The 22922-nt window shown below is 42.4% G+C and overlaps 1 protein-coding gene across 2 annotated transcripts in view; it reads right to left on the bottom strand.

Annotated features, from left to right (window-relative positions):
- Positions 1 to 22319, bottom strand: part of PPM1H (protein phosphatase, Mg2+/Mn2+ dependent 1H) — a 129960-nt gene extending 107641 nt beyond the window's left edge. Inside the window, exon 1 of one of the 2 annotated variants that reach the window (XM_064655810.1) lies at positions 22165 to 22319. In XM_064655810.1, coding sequence (XP_064511880.1) covers positions 22165 to 22304 — 140 coding nt within the window. In that variant the 5' untranslated portion in view covers positions 22305 to 22319. Of the gene's footprint in view, positions 1 to 21285; positions 21894 to 22164 lie in introns of those variants that run through there. The other variant, XM_064655809.1, reaches the window with a different exon arrangement.
- Positions 22320 to 22922: the final 603 nt, after the last annotated feature.

Below are 22922 nucleotides of genomic sequence, written 5' to 3'. Positions count from 1 at the left end.
TCATTACTTTCTTGTATACGTGAAATTTAGCAGGCTCTTCTTTTCACTGCTTTTCTTATCAAATGACATATATACATTAAACTCAAATAAGGAACAATTAATCCTATTAATACAGTCACCTCACAATTAAGTATTTACACAGATACTGCAGAAAGCTCGTAGATATTTTATAACTCCTTGGGGGCTGAATAAAATGAAACCAAAGGGAGAAGGAAACATGGTGACACAAACACTCTCCTTTAATTAATCAGAATTAATCAAAAGTAGTCTTCTAGCAGTCAAAACAGCACCAGCGTAAATGTGAAGATATAGTAAATAACCCAGCAGAAATATAAATGCTCCAAGTACAGGCATCTGCTTATTAAAATGGGTTTTTTCAAGACTGCAGAATCCTTTTGTGTATTTTTCAGAGCAGCTGCGAGAAATGATCTTCAAGGACCACTTTTAAATTTCAGTCTTGTTAGTCAGAAACTGTGGGCTGCTGCTCCTCTGAAGTGGGAAGGCTGCCCCTTTGCAAGCAACAATATTCCAAGCATCACTGTCACCATATTACTCCCCAGTTGCTTTCCCAGGGCTATTCTACAACTGTTTTTTATAACTCTGTCACCAGATATGAGCATTACCTAGCACTCCTATTTTTTATGTACACACATGGCATTTGGGGGTTCAGCCACTGCTCAGCTAATTGGCTACCTGCTTAATTACCACCCCATCTGAGTAATCTTTTCTAAATGGGTGAAAGTGCAGAGCATCTCCATAGCTGTTAATAAGGTTGTCACAATCTCTAATCAGAGTGGTGTAAACAACACCAAGTGATGGAAGACTGTAGGCAAGTGCTCTACTGATATAGCCAACTGCAATGAAAATATAGGTATTCTAAAAAGTACATTTACAATAAGTTCTGAAGCCAGAAAAGTTAATAATCCAATCAGACCTCTGATCTACCACAGACTCTTATATATGATTGAAATATCTCAGAATCAACATCAGTCATTTGTGTTTCTAGAAACATTTGGTGTCTCTGGAGTAACATGAAAGTTAGAAACACAAGATAGGAGTTTCACCTGATAGAGCACTGAATTACCCACCACCCCATGGAAGATTTGTGTTTTCATTTTAATTGACAGTTTTACCTTCCAGGCCTCAGTTCTTTTTCTGTTTTTCTTCACTAGACAAAAGAGTTCCTTCATAACACTTTCCCCCCCTATAAATATTTTCATAAATCTAATCAGTTCATTTCTCAACCTTTTTTTTTTGTCCACCAGATAGGTTACATCAAAGTCTCCTGCTGTAAGTCAATTTCTTAGTCTTTGGAATAACTTCCAACAGCTCCCTTCTTAACCCTGCAGCTCTTCCAACATATTTTAAAGGTTACTGACACCAGAACGTTGCCCAGTGCCCATGCAATGCGATGTGCAGAGGTAAAACCTTAGCCACCCTACAGTTCTGGGGCATGTTACAGATACAACAAAGAGATATGGCGAGGTTGCCTGTAAAGCATAGTGTGTCTTTTCAGAGACATCTCAGCTTAAAAGCAAGGCTCAAGCTATGAAAACCCCAAAGCCTTCAGCTCTGCCCACTTATGCCAAGCAGAGATTCATCTCCAAAACCTTCTGCATTGTCTTCTCTTCTGCTTTTTCCTCAGAAGCACACCAGCTTCTTAACCTCGTACTTTGGGAGAGCTGAAAGATCTCCACTGGAAGTGACTTGTTCTGTCCTACATCCACTCCCACTGGGTATGTCCCTTCTCATCCCAAGAAGTGTGATAGCTACCTCAAATTTTGTCAAGGTGATAGTGTGTGCTTCATGACTTCAAAATACAGCATTAAGTTGTAAGCACTGTGTCTGTGCTCTGCAGTATGGAAATTTCAAAATGAGAGAGAAACCTCGTAAATCAAGTCTGTTATTTTAACAGATTTCCCTTGCAAGCTGCAGTCTGCAGGTTTATAAACCAATTTGGCACCATGCTACACACCAGTAATTACCAGAGCAGGAAATGCTCAATAATACGGAAATAATTCACTGCCATTACAGATACATAGTTTCATGTGAAGATACTCTTTTCTTAATATAGCAAACAGAAAAAAAGAAACCTTCACCCTAAACAAAAGAAGTGCACGAAACTCTCCCCACAGTGCTCCCCACAGCTGGCAAACGTCACTAGATAGTCAGGGAACCTTCAAAGCACCTTTTGGGAGCAGCTACCAGACTTGTCCAGGCTTTCAGTACTACAATAATGGGCAATTCTGCAAAACAGATACCTTGCCTACAGGGACCAAAGAGATACAAGGGCCAAATTCAGCCCTGTAACAAAAGCACAGCAATGCTCTTGCCCTCACAACACCATAGGGTTTTATTTTTAGTTTTTAAACAAAGCATCTGATACCTTGTAACCTTCATATAAAATGATCACTCAACCACACAATTATCACAACCACTTAAGGAAATTTTATAGTTTATACAGCATTTTTAAATTTGATCTAAGAAGTGACAGTTTGACAAAATCTCCTAAGAAACAGGACTTCTCAAGCACTGAATTCTTATCAAGGCTTTCCCATCTGTAAGAACAGCGCAGAAATGAAAATACATAATAAGGAGTTTTACCAGGTCCAAACCACAGAGGCCACAGAAGATGATACACTGTTTGTAGCAGGAAAATCATAATGTATCTCTATTTAGCATATGCATGTGTGCCTATTTGCTCTAGATGCATGTATAATCAGCCTCAGTATAAATTAGAAATCATATGAAGGATTAAACATCAATTGCCTGTCCTCCTACACTTCCCATCCCTCTGCCGGGTCCAGAAAAAAACAGAAGGCACAGTAGCAATGGATTGAAACAGACTCTGAAATTGGAATAAGAGAGGAAAACAGCCATTTTCTTTTTGTTACAGAACCTATAAAAACCACATTAGTGTTTCAATCAACAAATATCACCATATTCTGAAACTGGGAAATTCTGATGGTTTTAACAGGATCTAAAAGATGCAGCAAAAATAAGGATTTTTAAAACTGGAAGATGCAACAATTATATTTGACAATGGAAGTTACTGTTAGGCAAATAATTATTTTAATATTACTCAAGCATCCCACATATTATAACTATTTCTCAGTGGCTCGGGGAGTTTCACAGAATCTCTTAAGTGTAATCTTTTGCTAGCTTCACCATCTGGGAGTTCACAGACAGCACTTAATCTTACTGGCTTTTTTCCAAGAGACTTATGGTATGTCTGTGGCACATCTTTCTTTTAACAGAGAGGGATATTTTATTTTTGATTGTGGCTTAAAATAGCTCACTATCAAAATATTAGGCAGATCAGGTCTCCAGAGAGCAATACCATCCTTTATGAGAGTAGCTGACAGAGCTGAAACTTTGCTCAACGCTTTCACCCAGTATGCAGAAACTTCTTCAGCAATGAACAAATGTAGAAAACTTCTAACCACATGCAGATTAATCAACAGTTTGTAAAAAAACAAACTGCTGGTAGAACATAGGGCATGTCATCAAAAAAGGAAAGCACTAGTTGGTGAGACGATGCAAGAATTACAAGCCAGGCTGTAAAGCCATCATACCTATCAAGGGATATCCCTACCATTATGCATATGGACATCTCTACCATTATCCATTGTGCATATCCAGGACAGTTACAGCAGGTTCGATTTTGCAGGTTCATCTTATAAAAGCTTTTTCTTTGTTTTGTTTTGGTCTGGACTTTGGAGAGTTTTGTTTGAAAAAAACTCAAAAAGATCAAGGCTAGAAAGATGGTGGGAAGACAGGAAAGATTTTTCCTGTTGTAGAGTGTTTCAACCCTTCACCAGATGTCTGGAGGAAAGTGTCTGGGTGTAGAGTCACCCACACAATTCCTAAGATGGCACTACTGCTCTGGACAGAGTCTACTGTATTTGAAGCATATTTAAGTTTCAAAATTCCTACAGCTTTGTCCTCCAACACATTTATTATAAACATGTGTTGTCCTTGCCCATGGCAGGGGTTTTGGAACTAGATGATCTCTAAGGTCCCTTCCAACACAAACCATTCTGTGATTCTATTCTGGCACAGCTTGATTTCAGATTTTTTTTTTTTTTTTATATCGCCAGTTAGTTCCTCATGAAGACTTTGGCAAGGCTGATGGTTATTCTGAAGGTTCTAGAAGTGAGGGCAGAAAAGGAATGTGGGTTGATGGTAAGTGCAACACTTGAGTTGCATATAACATTTGGCTAGGGTTTCATATACCTATTAGTTTTGGGGTAGGGGGTTCTTGGTCTTCGGGCTGGACCTCAGCAGTTGGACAAGGTCTGAGAAATCAAAGTGTGATAAAAACTTTCTTGTTCCTCAACATTCTACAGGTAAAATGGAAAACACAGCCGCACTGGACATTACAGACTTCAAGCTAGCTGAGGAAAATAATATTGGCTCTTTTTGGCCAGAACTCTTTGGTTTCATGCTGATATGCCACACAACTAATTAAAAGGATTAATGATCAACATAATTCACAAAATATATCTTTCACACCACAAGATTAGTGCAGCTGAAAAGGAGAGCAATGTGGCTGTTTTATCTCAAACAGTACTTCAGTCAAGTGGCAGCAATCTTTGATAAAGATATAATTAGATATTTTCCATTTCATTCAACTGTTGCAAACAAACAGCAGGGGACTTTGAGTGAGCAATTTGATGGGAAGGGTCAAAGAAAAGCAATAGGCAAAAGAAAACAAAACACTTTCAAGAACATAACTGCCTCCCAGTATGGAAGCCTGCTGGGCACACTGAATAAGGAAAGGCTTTGTTTCAGAGAAAGGTCATGGGTTTGTTTTCTTTAAAAACCTGTCTAAAATGGTTTTCCTCAAAACATAATCTAATAGGCCATTACCAAGACATACAGATGAAATCTATACTCTCAGCTATGGTACATGTTCTTCAGCTGCTAACACAAGGTAAGGCAGCTGCTGATACATGAACCCTTATGTGTAACAAGGCAACACTAGTAATGGTCCTAGACTTCAATAAGTTGTCAGATTCTTATCTGCAGATTTCTAGACTAAATTCCTATTCAGAGCTGGTCAAGTGGTAATATTTTTTTAATGATCTTATCAGACTGCCATTTGGTGACTGCATTTCACTCTTCTGTGATAGGAACTGTACCCGTGAAACATGGAGGATGAAAAGGATAGAAGTCAGCTTTGCAGTCCCACTACTCCCTTCACCTCCTTCTTCTGAAGGAGATCTGAAAATATCCTACACAGCACATGGAGAGACTGTGACAAGTCAATGCTTTCCACAGCAAATCCTTCTGGTGCTGACCACAGGCACATCTAGTCCACTACTCCATGTCCATGCTACCACTGGCTTCCTTGTCCACAGAAAGTAACATCGCTGTTGCAAAATGAAAGCTTTCGTAGCTCTGCACCTCCCATTGCTGCAGGGCAGCAGAGCCCCAGGTGAAGGGACAGACACAAGCAATAGGGAGGACCTTTTCTATAACCCATCCAAAGGCAATCAAGTCCCATTAGAAGGATATGCATAGCGTACACAACTACCTGGAAGTATATTATTTCTTACAGCTCAAGTATTTGTTTGGAATTCATGTTGTTTCCTAAAACAATAAGTTGGAACTCTTTCCCCTTCACTTTTGAGTCTGCTATCACACTTCCTCCCATATCCCCATAGATTTACTTTTTAAACAGCTAAACTCACACAGTTTACCAGGCTTACTTTGCTGACTAATATTGGATATGCATAATGCAATTTTCACTGTTTCAGACATAGGAGAGTAATACCTTATGAAGATGTTCTAGCAGCAGCGTTCCCAAACAAGCTTATTTTGTGTCTCATATATGAAAAAAACCATCTCTTTCTACACATTCCAAACATCCTTTTAATTTTGGTGAAGATAAGCTCTCCTGCAAAATGCTACAGTAGCTCCATATATGACTTACACCCCTCACTGTGCTGTGTGACAACTACTTGTGAGCACCAAGTGCTTTCATACTGCAAGTGCCTTTCTCAGAGTAGAGAACAAATCCCATCTGTTCCAATTCCTTGAAAGTATGGCTGTTTCACTGTACACATTTTAGTTTCTTCAGGTCTTGGTAAAGCCCTCACATGGGGAACCATTTCCAAACTCCATTCTTATTTTCAAAGTCAACACCACCTTGCCATTCCTCCAGACTGAGCTATTTGTTAAATGATTCTTTATGACTAATCCATTTGCTAGTCAGAGATCTTTTGGGCCTTATAACGTTCCCTTGATTTTTGTGAAGTCTTTTCCAAACAGTACTCTTGCAACACTGAGGAAAGCAGTATAGAGCCCCACAGGTCTATGATGCTTCTGAAGAGCTGGAACTCTCAACAGGAGATACGGAAAGAGACAAAAAAAATTGATAGGTATATGGATATATTTCTTCTGCCTTTTTGATTCAGAAACATGAGTTAAAATATTACACAGGAAGTGAAAGACAAGAAATAAGATGTTACTTGATGCCAATGGCCAGTAGTAAATTACTTTTCTTCTTGATGAGGTAGCCTTCCTCAGTTCTTAGCTGGGGAAAAGCTCCTATTTTGGAATACCATAAAATAACTACAACAATCTTTGAACAAAAAAATTTGCTTTCTGCAGTGTTTAAATATAGACTCCTAAAACGAAAATACTTTCACTCTTAAAGAAGGTGTTGTTTTAAAAGCAACTTCTCCCCATGATGAAAAGCGACATACCACTTTTTGGTACTGTTTGTGCTGACACTTTCAATTTCTTTTCCAGTCTCCATGGAACAGCCTTCTCCCACACTTTGGCATTTCTTCTGTATACTGGTTTTGGCTGGGATAAAGTTAAATTTCTTCACAGTATCTTGTGATGGGGGTATGTTTTGGATTTCTATTGAAAATAGGATTGACAATACACAATGTTTTCAGTATTGCAGAGGAGGGCAGACAAAATATCAGCAACTTTTCTGCTTTTTCACCCCACTCCACCAGCAAATGGGCTGGGGGTGCACAGGGAATTCAGAAGGGACACAGCCAGAACATCTGATCCTAACAGATCCAAGGGACATTCCATACTATATGGCATCACACTGAGCAATACAGGTTGGGAGAAAGAAGAAGAAAGAAGTGGGGAGATGTTTGGAGTGATGGTGCTTGTCCTCCTAAGTAGCTGTCATGCAGGATGGAACCTTGCTTTCCTGGGGATGGCAGAACACCTGCCTGCCCATGGGAAGTGGTGAATGAATTCTTTGCTTTGCTTGTGCACAGCTTTTGCTTTACCTATTAAATTGTCTTTATCTCAAACCATGAGTTTTCTCACTTTTACCTTTCTGATTCTCTCCCCCATCCCACTGTGGGGGAGTGAGTGAATATCTGTTGGTGCTTAATTTCTAGACATGGTTAAACCACAATACTCTGAATTATCCTTCCAAACAAAACAATAAACAACTTTGGAAAAATTTTCTCAGCAGTTCAGTTTGTTTCCCACTAATTGTACCGCTTTCTGCTGCACAAGTAAGTTCAGGTATTCCAGGTGAAAGTGTGAGAAATACCAGGTTAATTCAGGAATGAACCCAACCACGGCAGAGCAATCCCCTTAATGCTGAGTAGATACCTCTGTCATGCAGCAAACATGAAAGGTTCTCTCTTCTCTTCAAGAAGAAAAGGAGGGGGAGATTCTGGGTTTTCATGACACCTGTCTCTAACTTTAAATACCTTTAGATCCAGGGTCTCTGCACTTCATGAAACAGAAGACCCTGATATACAGCTGTAAAAGATTTCTTTGGTATGTCCTCATGCAATGAATTCTGCCCATATACTCTAAGTTACACAGGGAAGAATTACCTTTATCACTGTTTACAATCTCTCATTTTCTGTCATAGGGGCCTCTAGTCCTGGTAAACTTTTCCCCCAGTACAAAAATATTTAGCCTGCTTTCAGTATGCTCTCTCCTGGTTTTGTACGCTTTATTTTTTTTCCTCCTCTTTCAACTTCTGTTTCCTACTTGGTTTTTTCCATAGTCATCATTCCTCTTTAGCTCTGCCAATAATTAAGGGTGAGCACAGTCTTAACAGTGCTTTAAATGTACACAATCTATTTTCCACTATCACATCCCATTTTGATTGTCCACTAACATTTTCTTTGGCTTTTTACTTAGTAAAGCAACTGTTTTGGCATGATTTTCAAAGGGATATTAGAGGGGAAATTGTAATTTCAAAATGCGTACCTGTGTAACACTACTTCAAATTATCCTTGCCAAACACCACTACATTTCTCCAAGATTAAATCCATCTAGTTACTCATCTAGTGTTTCCAAGTTCTCCAGGGAGTCTGATACAATTTCAAAAGGAAAAGAACAGAAACTCCCCTTTTGATTATTTGACAGTGGGAGGACTTTGAGGGTTTTTTGTTGCTGTTGTGTTAAAGGCACCTAGTTATTTATTTGATAGTCTAAAGAGGTTTTCCAGCCTTAGAGAAAGTTGTGAAGGAGGACAGCAGTTACACCACATACCAAACCATCAGGATTCTAAGCAAGTGCAAAAGAGGCAGTGTGCCTTACACCCTAATCAAACAAAGTGATAGTTTTTATTTGTAAACAAGGCAGTCCCACACCACCTCTCAAAACACCAGCTTGACTAAGCTTATAAATTTATAGAATTAGTATTGCAACATTTCATTGCTACTGCATCGTCTTTCCCAAGCATTTGAACTACTGTGACAGGACCAACACCTGAGGCCAACTTGACACAGAAGACAAAAGTGAACAATACTCCTTTTCAGTGAATTTTCTCCCTCAGGAACTGAACAAAGCAGCTTGTCCAGGCACCCTTCCAGCATTGCCTGTGTGCTCCCTCCCTTTCCCGGGACTCTGGGGGCAGCTGCCACCCAGACCTCCTTACACCAAGTCCCAATGTCACTGCCACCACAAGAAAGGGCACAAGAGGAGGGGGAACCTGACAGGACCTCAAGAAAAAGCCTCGATTCACACAATTTTGCAAAGTTGCAGTATCTCAAATTTGTTGCTTGAAAGAAAAAGCAACAAGCTCAGTCCTCTGACATCATCTCTCTCCAGAGCTCTTCACTACAAAGGATTCAGGTGGCATTTGACTCCAAGATCAGCCACATTTATTTTCAATTTCTCCAGCAAACAGTCAAGACATGAACAAGGTATTTTTCTGCCTTCCCCCTTCTTTCCCCTGGAAATAGAAAACAGGCTGAGCTGGTGAGAGCAATGGTTCTTTCTCCCCAAACATTGGCCACAGGGGAAGATGGAACCTGTGAGCACAACTCATCTGCTCAGATTGCATTTTTTGCCTTTCACACAAGAGGACTCAGCCCTTTGTCCCCACAGCAGTGTGCTGTCGGTGCTCACACACAGGGCAGGCTGCAGCATGCTCTGTGCTTGTCACTGAGGGTCCTGCCTCTGCCCCTCTGCAGCACCCAACAGCATTTCCAACAGGACATACCAGCGCTCCCACAGAAGTCTGTACTCTTGTTCCCTTAGCACTAAAAGGAAAAACAGATGCCTGGATGGGGAAAAAAGTCCCCAGATATTCACTTCAGGTAGAAGGCACAGCTTTTATTAGAGAAAACTCTGTCCCTGGTCTGTGTTAAATCAACCCACCACCAGTCCCAGCAGCAGCAGCTGTCACATATCAGCAAATAACACAACCCCAAATGTAAACCTCTGGGCCTGCAAAGCCCTGAAGAGCAATCCACAGTGCGTCTAAGTTGTTCCATGCCTGTGTTTATACACACACCTAGGTATCTGAAAGGATTATGCTCATTTTGTGTTTCCATTTACATGCTCTTGGTTTCAGATTTCTAAATTAGGCTGTGCAACAAAAACTAGAAACTCACTGCTGCCTAAGAGAGTTTCTTCTCTTGATTCCAGTGCTTTTTCAAAGACAGATGAGCCTAGTACCAAAATATTTCCCTGTTCCCTCTACAAAAACACTTCACAGAACTAGTTTGTGACTTAGCATTCAGACACTTTTCTGAAACGAAGCAAGAATGGAATTACAGCTAATCACATTAGCCTATAACTTTTTTTCCCCTCTAAAAGCAGGATTAAAGGCAGATATGGGGAACTTCCCACATTCCCACACACCAGCTGCATTCTTCCAGACTCAGCTTGCTGAACAGCTAATAGAATTACCATCCACAGACCTAGGATTTTCAGGGATTACTCTGGAGAGGTTGCCAAAGGAACTAACCAGACCATAATTCCCAGCTTCACACTTCCAGGCAGGGACAGAGACCTTAAAATGACATTGAGGAGTATGCTAGAGAGAGCCCTAGCCTGAAGAAGATGCCATCTAGGTTTTGCAAGGGCTGTGGATACACTGATCTTAATTAAAGTTTGTTGAGAAGAATAAAGCAATTAACTGAAAGCACAGGACTGGAAATGTGATTAATGAGAGGGGTGACAAGCTAAGGGAGAGGGAATCGCCCTCCAAGTCTGATGCTGATGTTCTTTAAAAACATCAGTGTACATTTTAATGTCTTAGCAATTCCTGCACTATGGTTGAGAGCAGATATGACTAAGTTTGCACCTTCAAATGGCACATGAAAATAGCTGAAAAACTATTATTTTTTGGTCAAAGAGTGAGAGGAAGAAGAGGAGAAAAAATTCTATTTATGTTCTGCAAAATGTAAGTCACTCATATCAAACCAACCATACATAAAACTTTGATCTATGTCATGACATAAGCAGCAATAATCACTGAGGTCAGCTTTATGATCAGTATTTTCCATTTCGAAATGCCTAATCAAATAACAAAATCTGAAGGTATGCTCCACCCCCCATGGCATCATACATATGATGCAGGTTTCACTTTATGGCTTTTAAAGTTTTTAAATTATAAACATTGCAAGTCTGAACTTAGATCAAATCCTTGGAAAAAAAGAGAAAACTTTTAATTTTTTTTCCGGTCAAGATACCTACAAATAAGTTCAGCAATGAGAAACAAAACCTAGTTCAGATAAATCTAATTCCAACTCCAAAATTTAGCAGTCATTAATGAAACAAAGATCCTTAATATAAATTCAGCAGAAAAAGCACTTTCTTCAAAACGCTGTTTTAAGAACCACTTATAACCAGCAATTTACGGAACCTAGTTTTATTGCACAGGCTTCTTGCAAAGCATCACATACTGTTGAACAAATAAAAAACCCAAGACCCTCACTCAGCCTACCAAGACACGTGCACAGCCATGGAGCCAGTGGATTGAACAGTGGGGGGGATGCAAGTGGGACAGAGGAAGAGGCAGTAAGCTTCCCCTATAGCCACTGAAACCAATGGAGGTGAGACCCTTTGCACTCCTGGGTACGAACACTGCTGTTCAGCTGCTTCATGAGCCTGGTCAGCAAGGCAGGGACATGAATTTTACACAGCAGTTCTCGCCTTGAAAACTGATTATTCAGTGCAACCCTGAACCCACTGAAGTGGACCCTACTCTCAGTTACAACACTTGGGCCTGAAGCAATTTAAGGAGTGCTCTTCCCAACCAGAAAGGAAGGTTTGCTTCCCACTATTAAGTTTCACAGCTTCTTGCTCTCTCCTCCTTATGGACAAGCAGCACAGATTACGAATCAAAAAGGAAAAGTCCACAACCAATGATAAAACAGCAACTTCCCTCAAGAGAGAAGGGGAAAAGAATAATAACTAATAATATTAATCAATAATTATTATAATAACAATAATTAATAATTGACACTTAATAACAATAACAACTATTATTATTGTTGTTGCTGTTATTGTTATTAAAATTATCAGTGCCACTTTGGCAACTTATTTTTCCAGCATTAACTCTCCTCTCCTTCACACTGCTTCAAAACTCACCAGAACCCACCTGAAATCAAAGTAGCAATGGCTATGATATTTTCTTAGCCTTCAAAGAGCTGTGTCTTTAAAACATCACAACTGAACAAAAGGACAAAACTCTTGCTCAGGTAGCTCATAATAGAAAGGTTTTTATTTTACCGCAGGGAAAAGTTATCAAGTTTTTCATGGCTGGGTAACAGCTGAAACTGCTGTTTTGGGAAGAACTGAGGGATGAGAACTTTACATCAGTCTGTCCACATGGTGACCTGCCACATCTGGAAATACAGGGATCTCTGATGAACTGCAAGGTAACTTCTGTTTTCTCTTTGCAAGACTTCTGCACAAAATGGACCACTGTTCAAGTTGTAAGAGGTAGACACGTCCTCAGTCCCACTTCCAGCATAAGACTCTACCAAGGACTGGATTGTTAGTTCTGACTGCAAGGTATTTTATGGCATTACAAACATGCACTACACATCATCTGTTTCTGAGGAGGTCTCTAACACATACCTAAAGATAGAGAAATCATACTTGGCCTGAGTGAATCAATGTTGGCAGGAAAAAAAAAAAAAAAGAAAAAAAAAGCTCTGCTGCAGCACTTGGCTGGAGCTGGATCTCTTTTGTCTCTCTGCAGGGAGTTCAGAAAGCAGAAATTATCATAACAGGACATAAAGGAACAAATCAGGGAAATCCAGAAGGGCTCACTGGGGGGGCGTGGCAGAGAGGAGAACTCACCTCTTGTCTGTACCTTTACACAATGGGGTAGATGCACAGGACAGCACAAAAGGCACTCAGCTATGGGACCAGCGGATTAAATAAAAGAAGAAATTAACTGCAAAGACTTTGGAAACAGAGCTATGCCTATGAAAGGATAATCTCACAGACCTCTAGTGCCAGTCCAAGGACACTTTCCCGTAGGATTTCTGAAGCAGTGGTATGCTGGACATCAGATGCAATCAAGACTCAATCTGTTTCTTCCTTATTGTAGCAGAATACCACCATGGAAAGCATGAAGGCAATGGCACATGGTCTCCTACTCTTTTCTCCCACCTTCTCTCCTTGAAATTAGGCAAAGCTGACTGCAGTGTCATTATCACTGCCTGCAAAAGAGCCTGAACAGCATCAAAAACAGTTAGTCAAGATTGACTACACCTTATGGTAGCATTTCAAAAAGAAGAAACACAGAGAGGAAAAAAAGAGATTGGAAATGGTTATTTACTTTTATGCCATAATCACCACCAGGAGCTTGGACCTGCTTTCACAAGACCCCTTCACAAGTTCTGACATTGATCATAGAATTAAAAACAACCTGACATTATGACAAGTGAAAGTGATGGACAGACAGATTTCCCCACACCAGAGGAGAGGGAGGCTGATAAGATGTTGTCCTCTTTTTCTCTTGGGTGACCAGACCCATTTGACTCCTGCTCATCTTGAAAATGAAGACCATTTAGGAGAAGGTACATTTAGGCCAAAAAGAGGTTCTCTGAGGACACACCACTGCCCATATCCCTGTACCTCAAGCAGCTCTGGGCTTCCTCAGCAGATTCGCTTCCCCTTAGCCCTGTGCTAAATACAGATCCCAAACAATAAGCAAAGATCTAGATTTGCCACCCTGCTTCATGACAGAAATTTGCCTGCCCGCCACATCACACTAATAACTCTTCTTAATCAAGTTTCTTTTTTAAACCAGCATGAGTGCTGAGTCATATACAAGGTCCATATTTTGGCATTCCCCAACTATGTGCTGCCCACATCCCCTCCTGCACTATCCACTACACTTGCTAACAATGACTGCCTAAGCTTGGTGTTATTTTTATCCTTCCCCATCTCAGACTTCAGCAATTAAACCATGCTACAATCTAGAACCACAGACATCCCTTTGGCTGGCTTTACCCTAGACCAGCTTCCCCCTGAAGGAATACTGGGTGCAGTATTTATTTGGAGAATGTTAAACTCTGCAGACAAACACTTGCCTTGAATACAGTATCGGGAGGAGGAAACACACCTGCCTCCAGCCATTTTATGAGCTTCATCTATTGAACAGCTCATGCAGTAGCAACCACTTAGCACCCTGCCACTTATAACCACAAGTACAGCTGGCAGCATCTACTAGACAGTAAATGTGATGCTGGATGGGGAAGATAGGAGTGAAACCAGCCAAATGGCTTCAGTGGACCTGCTGGCCACCTCCTACCTGCTTGAACTTCTGTAAATACCATGCAATAAAACTTCCACCCCATGTCTGTTGGATATGGGGGGCGAAGGGGCTCAACACAAGCTGGAATTTCTCTCATCGACTCTGCTAACTGTTTTGCACCCTGAGCACTTGAAACTGTGACCTGTTCTATCTGATCTATGATCAGGAAACCACTCTGGATAATATTGTGTATTGTAGCTGGCCATCCCAAACATATATCCCATCAGGTAAATGTGACTGGCCAAATGGGAATCAAATCTTACGAGTCATCTTTCTCTTTGTGTTCAACAATAAGGAAGAAAAAAAATCATTAGACAGAGACAAAAAAGGGTACAGTTAATATACTAGGGTGCTGCTACCCAGTAGGACCTCTTGCATTTTAGAGCAGCAAATTCAACTAGAAAAGAAATCCAAAAGGACATGGATAAAGATCCAGGTTAGAGGTGACCCAGGAGCCTCTATCTTCCTGGTAAATGCTGCTGCAGCACAGATATAACACCTACTCCAGTCCCATGCAAAGTTGCTATGTCTGCTCTGCCCAAATCATCTCCCTGCATACATTAACAGCACTCTCTCACTTCAAGTCTTACTTGGGATTCAGCTTACATAGCTGACTTAACCCAATCCTTAAACCCACAAACCATATTTCTTTCTCTAGTGGCACACAGATCCCATCACAGGAATGACCTGTACTTTGCAGCACTGCTTCCTTTCAAGGTCAAACTGAGCATGTTTTATTTGATCACATTCACAGCCTCAAAGCAGTTCACCCTAAGGGGCACAGCCCTGTCAGATTACTTTATGCCCTGATGATTACTGCGCCAAGCCATTCCCACTTAAAACTTTCCCAAGTGATGCAGTTGCAACCAAGAGAAATGAACAAAGCCGGAGTGTTTGCAGATAACATCTGCTAACTGCCACCTGTGCCAAGGCAGAAGGGGCCAAAGAAAGGTTACCCAGGAGGACACAGTCACCCTCTGGTTTCAGAAGCTGCGACCATGCTCAAGCAAGCCTTTCAGAAACATATGAGACAGCACAAGTCTTAAGCCTCTGAGGGACTAGCAATATGAGATAGCTTAGAGGGATGAATTTCATACTTGTCTCATTAGGAATCATGTTTGCGCAAATTAGACAACATTAAAAATACAGGAGCACATGATTTACCTTTTTTTCTCTTCTTTATTTTTCTCCTTTTACCTCTGTTAGTTCTAAGAAATCAGAGACCACACAGGAAAAGCCAAGCACACAACGGCAGGAAAAATAACTGTGTCGTCCAAACACAGAACGTAAAACTCAGGACTCATTCTCCACATCTGTATCAAATCTCTTGCCAAAACTTATCCTCACTGCTCCATTTTCTTCACCTTAAGGAACCAGTACATTTACACAGGTACATTTCTCCAAGGTTATTCTGGAATAAATATTAGATGCTATAGCATAAGTTCTTACACAAGGAAAGGGATTTCTGAAGCTCTTAAAACTATTATTATGCACAGAAGAATAATTCATCCACAAGAAGAGTTGTCTCCAGATACATGTATGGGATTTCAGTTTTTAGCTCATTCATCAGGTCCTACTCAGTCTTATGTTCTGAACTACAAAAAGAATAAAGGAACATAATTTTATCCCAACAAAGAGAATTGCAAACAACTTTTTACAAAGTTTAAAAAGAAAAGCAATTAATTACTTCTGTGTACTTAACCTGAGAAGACAGCCAAACAAAGCAAGATAAAAAAAGGTATTCCTTTTCCCAGGAGTATCATCCTCCTGAAATTTGTACCAAACAGAATACATGCAAGAATGTGTTTACCGATGGTGTATGAGTCATGCTCCCAGCTGAGGGTTAGAAAGACTAGCTCCCAGAATTGATACTGTAACTTTCAATTCATAGAAGCAGGACTCTGGTGTTATCTCCTGTTAGTAAGAGCCAATGAGGATTAGAATAAGTGATCAGTAGTTGCAAGCCCTATGCTATCCTCCAACATCAAAATATTGGTCAACTCAGGACAAGCAATTTCTGTGCTTTGGCTTACCTCAACTCACAGAGGTGTTGAGCTTTCAGTTGCTTCAGATTGTAAATACAATGCTTAACATTTGTATACATAGTTTGGTCTAGAAAGAACATGAAAGGTACTTCAGGTGGAAAAATAGTTCTGTGTTATCTTAACAAAACATTTATGATCACTGAGAAAGGCTGGAAGTTAACAAAAACCTCCAGTCAATTCTCATGTGGGTTCATTTCCTACAAGCTAAGTAACAGAGCATGAGAAAACATGATGCAACATCATCAGCCTTACAAAACAACCAGTACTTAAAGTTGGAAAAAAAAATCCATGAACTTCCCCCCCTTCTTTTCATTTTGAACTGTAAGAACTTGCCACTGTAGTAATGCTGTAAAAGGACACAGTCATCACTCTTCACCTACAACTCTGCATTCATTATGGGTCAGTAGCCACCACATCACAGAGAAAATGAAATTTCTACTGCAGGCCTGCAGAGCAGAGAATCCATGGTATCTCCTAAATGTAACATTATGGAAAAAGAGCCCGGACTTTGCCTCATCAAACAAAAGGCACCGCTGGGATAAAAATATTGACTCTATAAGCCAAGAAGCACACACACCAGTAAAGTTAAGTTTCTGGAAATGTATTCTAACTTGAAACTGCAAAGATATCTAAAGTTTCACTTAGAATTTAAAAAAAAAAAATTAAAAAAGGCAGGCAAAAGTGTCTTTTGCATAAGGTCACAGACAACATACAATTAACCTTCCTCCTGGTCCCTTAAGTGTATTTAATAGTACCTTTTGATGTTCTCCAAAGAGATGGCAGAAAAGCAAGAGCAAAGAGAGGAATGCATGAGACACAGGAGCAGCTAGTTATGGTCCCATCCCCAGGATTCATACAGTTTAGAAAAGTGATTATAGTACTGAATTCTGGACTACCAGAAATACACATTCAAAATGGGCAGAAAATTATTAATCTTGTTTTTCTACCGCAAAATGCTACTCAGTTACAGTTTCTCTGCAACTCCACCAGCATGAGCAGCAGGCTAGTTCTTTGTCATTTGCAAATTTAGCATCTATTTTATTGCACCATATGTAGTCAAGGGAATTCAACCAGGAGAGTAAGGCTCTGCTACATCCTGTTCATCCTCTACCTTCACAGAGGGAACAAGATAAAGCAGAAGAGGAAAAGGTGAAAAAAAATGTTCTGGGTAGAGTTTGGATGCAGTGAATACCATCTGAGTCATTTCAGATTACATACTCCATGCTACTGCCTCTACTTCACCACTTACTTTCAGAGTTTAACACTGGGGCTGAGGGCAGATTTAACAGCAGTAGCTCTGCAGGGAAGAGGTTGTAACACATTGAAAACAGCACAGAAAGGGACAAAAAAAAGAAATTTCCCTCCCATTAACAGGGCAATCCAAGCAGAAGCTCAGAAACCAGCTCGAGGCTCAGACAGGGAAAGGTCTAGAAAAGCCCAGTGGCTGCAGGAGTGCAGTTGCTTGTGGAGGAGAGGAAAGGCAACAAGTAAATAAAGTATCAGGCAGGATCCCTCTCACTCCCCCTTTCTCAAATAAATCAGTTAACTTTTCAGAGAGCAGCAAATCTCCTTACTCCTCTGGATTAAAGGCAGACTTAAAAGAATGTTTGTTAACAGACTACCTTCTCCCTGGGTCATTCCTGATGCACATCGGCTAACCACATGCAGAAAACTATATTAAGGATGCCCTTAATAAAAGGAAAAGTTAATTTATAAATTATATTATTATATTTATTATTTTTTATTTAAAGACAATTAAAAAGCTTACTGGATGTGGGATACAATTTTCATTTTGCTTCTATGGAGTTTGATGACCATTAGACAAGTGTCTGTGGTACAAGAGTATCTCTTTGAAATATCTACTGGCCTTTTGCCATCCTGTATTATGAGGTGAAATGAAATTCAAGGTCTCAGGTCTCCCACGCACAGAAGAGACAGCAGGATGGTCATTTTAGAAGACAATTTTCAAGCTGCTTACCAGCTAAGGAGAGCTGAGTCCCTATGGGATTCCCAGTGAAATTTCAGGAAGCAATGATGTTTTATCCCAGCACCAAGAATGTTTTTGAAGATTTCGTTTGCCTGCCTACATGCTTTGCATGATGATCACCCTATTAAAAGAGGGAAAGCTAATAATAAAAAATAAAGGCTAATTTACATTTCACTACATAATATCAAAGATAAGTAGGTAATTTTAAAAATAAGTTAAAAAATATGACACAGATGAGTAATATGGCAAAAATACCCATTACAAAAAAAGTTTAGTACAAGAGAAGTAAGAAAAAGGAGAGGAGGAGAAGTGCTTTTTCCAGAGGAACAAGTCAGATGAATAGGCATTTACCGCACAGATCCTAGGGAGGAGAGATAGTCAACAGGGTGAGCTCCTTTGTAAACACATTTTTTAGTAAGAAATACTGATCCTCAGGAATCAAAGAAACAAAAGAATTTCCCTGAAATATTTTGTAGAGTCAGACTGCTTCAGTTCTGCATGGGAACCAAGTCTGACCTCAAAATGCCTTCTCCATCTTAGATGAAACACCAACATTACAACAGCAAGGAACTCCACGATCATCTGTAGACTGACACGCTTTACAACTAAAACAAGCTTCATGAAGTAAAAATCCCTTGTGTCCAGAGGCATTCCCAACAACAAAACATTGAAATCACTTTTCCTGATTTGCTAAAACATGGAAACACAGAAAAGGCAATAGCTCAGGGAAGCTGGACCTTGCCACACTGCAGGTATGGTACATCTTTTCTGAGGTCTTCGTAGCAAAGCAAACTAGTAAAATGTGAGTTGAATGGCTAACCTTTGTGTTATGTCACAAGCTGCTCGTGAGGACACCAAACTTCCTCCTAACATTCTTGCAAATGCTCACTTGCACTGTAACAAAAGGCAAACATTGCTCTGACAGTTTCCTTGATACAGACACTAACGAAATGCTAAATAATAGTATGAAAGTACTTTATCCTCTGCTTTCCCCAAGCCAACAAACTTCAGAACATGTATAAAAGTAATTTCACCTCCCTGGTATTTTTTCCATTTCTTTTCTCTATGTAACTCAAATAAGTTTTCCAAAAGAAAAACATAGTTTCAATGTATACCTCCCAGTAAGTCTTGCAATTATTTTCAGAAAGCCTGATAATAGCTCAGTAGGAGTAAAAAAAAAGTAATATTTGGCAAAATCTGCATTTGTCCATATTTTCTTCTTTTTCTTTATTCATTAATGCTTTGTCTTTGGAAGACAATGCAATTTTGGTGGAACTGCTTTCCTCTCAGCTTCTGCACAGTGAGCATTTTGATATCTTTTGGTTACAATGAAACTCCATTTTGGAACATCATATCCATGTTTCTGGGAAGAGCCTGGTAACACATTCACTGTTTCTCTCTCTATAACAAGTACAACCTTTCACTTAGCTCTGCTCCACCAACACTAGAACCAGTAACTGCAAGGGAAGGGAATGAGAACAAAGAAAAAAAGGAAAAAAAAAAAACCACTACCAAAGATAAAGCAAAAAGCCAACCTCTTCCACATAGATAATAGGAACTGAGAAAGCCAGTGTACGCCTCCCAGTTAACCAAACTGCTCAAAGCTCAAGAGGGAAGAGTAACAAGCATATGAAAACAATCCTGGTATGTTGTTCTGGTTTTATGATCACCAGAGCCCTTTACTGTATCTCCAAACACTCCCTCACATCAGATGTCATCAACAGGGTCAACCTGCACTTTCACTTTCCAGCACCCATGTTTTTCTGCTCCCATAGTTTCAGGGAAGCTCACGGGCAGCAGTGGATGTGCATACCTGGGAGCCAGAGAACCTCCCTTCCACTTTGTCACCAACTTGCAATTACAGTTACTTGCTGAAAGCCACAGCACCTCACCTCACCTAAAAATAGCAGCATGTATTTGTTTTAGTAAAGAATTGCTTTTTAAGGAACTATTATAATAGCAGAACAATTAGAGCTTACTTTAAAATATTTAAAATTTTAGTTCCTGGGGAATTTGCCCAGTAGTCTATTCAATTCTTTAATAATCTGAGGGGAACAATCAAATTTAAAATTCTTTAAATCTCTCAACTAATTTCAGCATCCCCAATGACAGAACAAGTTCTTAAATAAAGCTAGTGATTGCTCATTAACAATGTGAAGACTTCACTGTAGTTTTTGCAATAGTTTTTTGGGGAATTCATGTATGCCTGAAGAGACTATAGCAAAACAGCTTGTAGACTGTAGTTTAGTTTAACTTCTGTAATCTCAGAGTTGGTAGCAACACTGATGGCGATTCATGCTCAAGACTTAGAGACAGTAACAGAAAGAAACCAAATACTGAATCCCGCACCCATTATCATCAAGGAAAACAATGTGTTTACGGATACAGCAATCCAGTGCAAGGACATGCCTTGACTCCGAAACTACTCCCACTGCCAGCTGGATGCATCCAAACGAACACTGCCTTTTGCCTGGCTGGCAAGGCTACAACCAGGTCCTGATCAGACACCCTCTAAAGTAAATATCATGATATAAGTGTGTAAGGGAAACAAACCAGTGGGAAAGCCAGTCCAGCTTTGGGGTTGGCCATGGATTTTTCTTTCAGTTTGGAGCTCGTGTCCCTCAAGTGTCTACCCAAACTGGAAAGCACTTTGGGAATATGTGATCAGCCACCACTAGCAAGTGCGTCGGCTGCCAGGTCCACAGGAAGGTGTCCCAAACCCCACACGTTTCACCATTCCAGGGCAGCGGGAAGCATTTACACACACACAAACCAAACCCTGTTTCCTTCCAAAGGCCCTTTTCATTCCAGGGTCAAGGACCGAGACTGTTGTTCACCGACGGCGACCCCATCCTCGGCCCTTGAGCCCCCAGAGCCGTCAGTACGAGTCGAGGAGCCAGGTGCTGCTCCTTGCCACCCTTCGCCCGTCCGGGTACCGGCCACTCCCGCGGGGACTTTCAAGGGCAGCAGACCATGCGCATCCTCGGGCTCCCAGGAAGGAGCTGCCCAGGTGCAGAGCTATAGTCGGGGCCAGACACACGGCGCCGCGGATGCTGCCCACCCCGCCGCTTACCCCGCCGCTCCCGCTGCCCGCGGCGCCGCGCAGGCCCCGGGCTGCGCTCCCGGCACCGCCGGGGGAAGGTCCCGCGGCATCGCCGCCTTTCGCCGCCGCTGCGCCGGGAGCGGGGGCAGCGGGCTCGGCCGCGCTCCACCTGCTCGCCGCGGCGGCCGCGGTCCGTACTCACTCCGCGTAGCCCGTGGTCCAGGGCAGGCGCCGGGTGTCCTTGCTGAGGATGAGGATGGGGCGGGCGATGTGGTCGGCGGAGCACTCCACCTCGTCCGGGGACAGTCCCAGGAACTCGGGTCTCCCGTAGGGGAAGCGGAGGGGCAAGTCCGCGCCACTGCCGTGGTCGGCGCCCGCGCTGCCAGCCATGATGCCGCCCATGAAATTGGCCACGGCGGACTTCACCCGCGTGAGCATAATAGTACCCCCGCCGGCGGCAGCGCCGGGGCCGCCGCGCGGGGCGGGTTGCGGGTCGCGCCGGCGGGCAGCGCTGCGGCGGCGGCGGCTCCGGCAGCGCCCGCCGCGCTCCCGCAATGGGGTCGCCGAGCCGCGCACAGCAGGGCGGGGGAACGGCAGGCTCAGGAGCAGCCGCGGGGCCGCGGCCTCATTGCAGGTTTCCCCCTCCCGGCGCGGCGCTGGGTGAACTCAGCCCGGCGGCAGCGGCTGCTGAGTCATGTGATAGCGCGGCTGGATTCGCCCGGGCGCTTCCTGCTCCTCCTGCGGCACCGGCGAGCTCCTGGCACACGCCGGGCACGGGCGGCCGCCGTCCCCCGCCTCCTGCGCCGGGGGGTGGCCCGCGGCAGGTGCGCGGCGGGCGGAGCCTGATCCCGACGGGGCCGCCCCCGGCTCCCGCAGCGATTCGGCCGCGACCCGTGATCTTGCCCGCGGTCGGCCCCGGGAATTGCCGCCCGGGAGGCGTTTCCCTTATCGGGGGGTCGGAGGTCGCTGCCCGCAGTGCGCTGTCCCTGCTGCCCCTGGGCTGAGCCAGCGCCGTCCCAGCCCCGGTAGAGCCCGCTGATCCTGCCAGACAAGGCTCCCGCTTGGAAGATTCACAACCTACCTTCTGCTCCTTAAACACATCAAGGATATTTCTCCCCCGGAACCATTTGTTAGAGAAAAGAACCTGGGCAGTGGCCGAAAGCGAGCCCTGCCACTGGCCTGCTGTGTGTTACCCCTGCCTGCCTGGGGGGCCGGGGACATGCCCCGGGGCGCCTCCGCGAATTGCCAGGCGTTTAGGATGCTGTCAGGAGCAAAAATGAAAGGACAGGCCCAAACATCTTTAAATTTGAGGACATAGGAATTTTATGCCCTTCTTCTCTTGCTGTGTCATTTTGACCGTGTCATACTCTTAAAAAAAAAAAAAAGTATTGGGAGGTCTGTTGCACGCGGTTATCACCCAAATGTGCAGAAAGGTTGGGTGTGCCAAACCTGCTTTAAGAAAACAGAGGTGAGGGGAATGTAGCAAGAGTATGTAGGAAGTCTGTCCTCTGTAGCAAGGCTCTGTCTGTGCCCTGTGATGTAGCAGCACTCCTGAGATCTGTAAGTCTCACAGTGACCCGCGAAATGGAGCAGGTAGGCAGGGCAAGCTGTGAGAGCAGTGCAGTACTGGAACTTAGCAGGAGAAAGCCCGTTAGTCATCATACGTGGCTAGTGGGGTTGATCGACTGTCATCTCTCTGGCTCATACTAGAAACCAGCTGGCATGCAACTGAAGGCAGTTGCAGAGCTTTGGAAAATAAGCCTTGTGAGCTTGTTCAGTTTCTGATTATTAAACAATATCCTGAGAGCTGAGTTCAAACAATACCTGTGTTTGCTTCAG

The sequence above is a fragment of the Pseudopipra pipra genome, chromosome 5 (genome assembly GCF_036250125.1).
Source record: "Pseudopipra pipra isolate bDixPip1 chromosome 5, bDixPip1.hap1, whole genome shotgun sequence".
NCBI classification, from domain to species: Eukaryota; Metazoa; Chordata; class Aves; order Passeriformes; family Pipridae; genus Pseudopipra; species Pseudopipra pipra.
The sequence above is the reverse complement of the archived record's forward strand: the minus strand, read 5'-3'. Positions and strand labels throughout refer to the sequence as shown.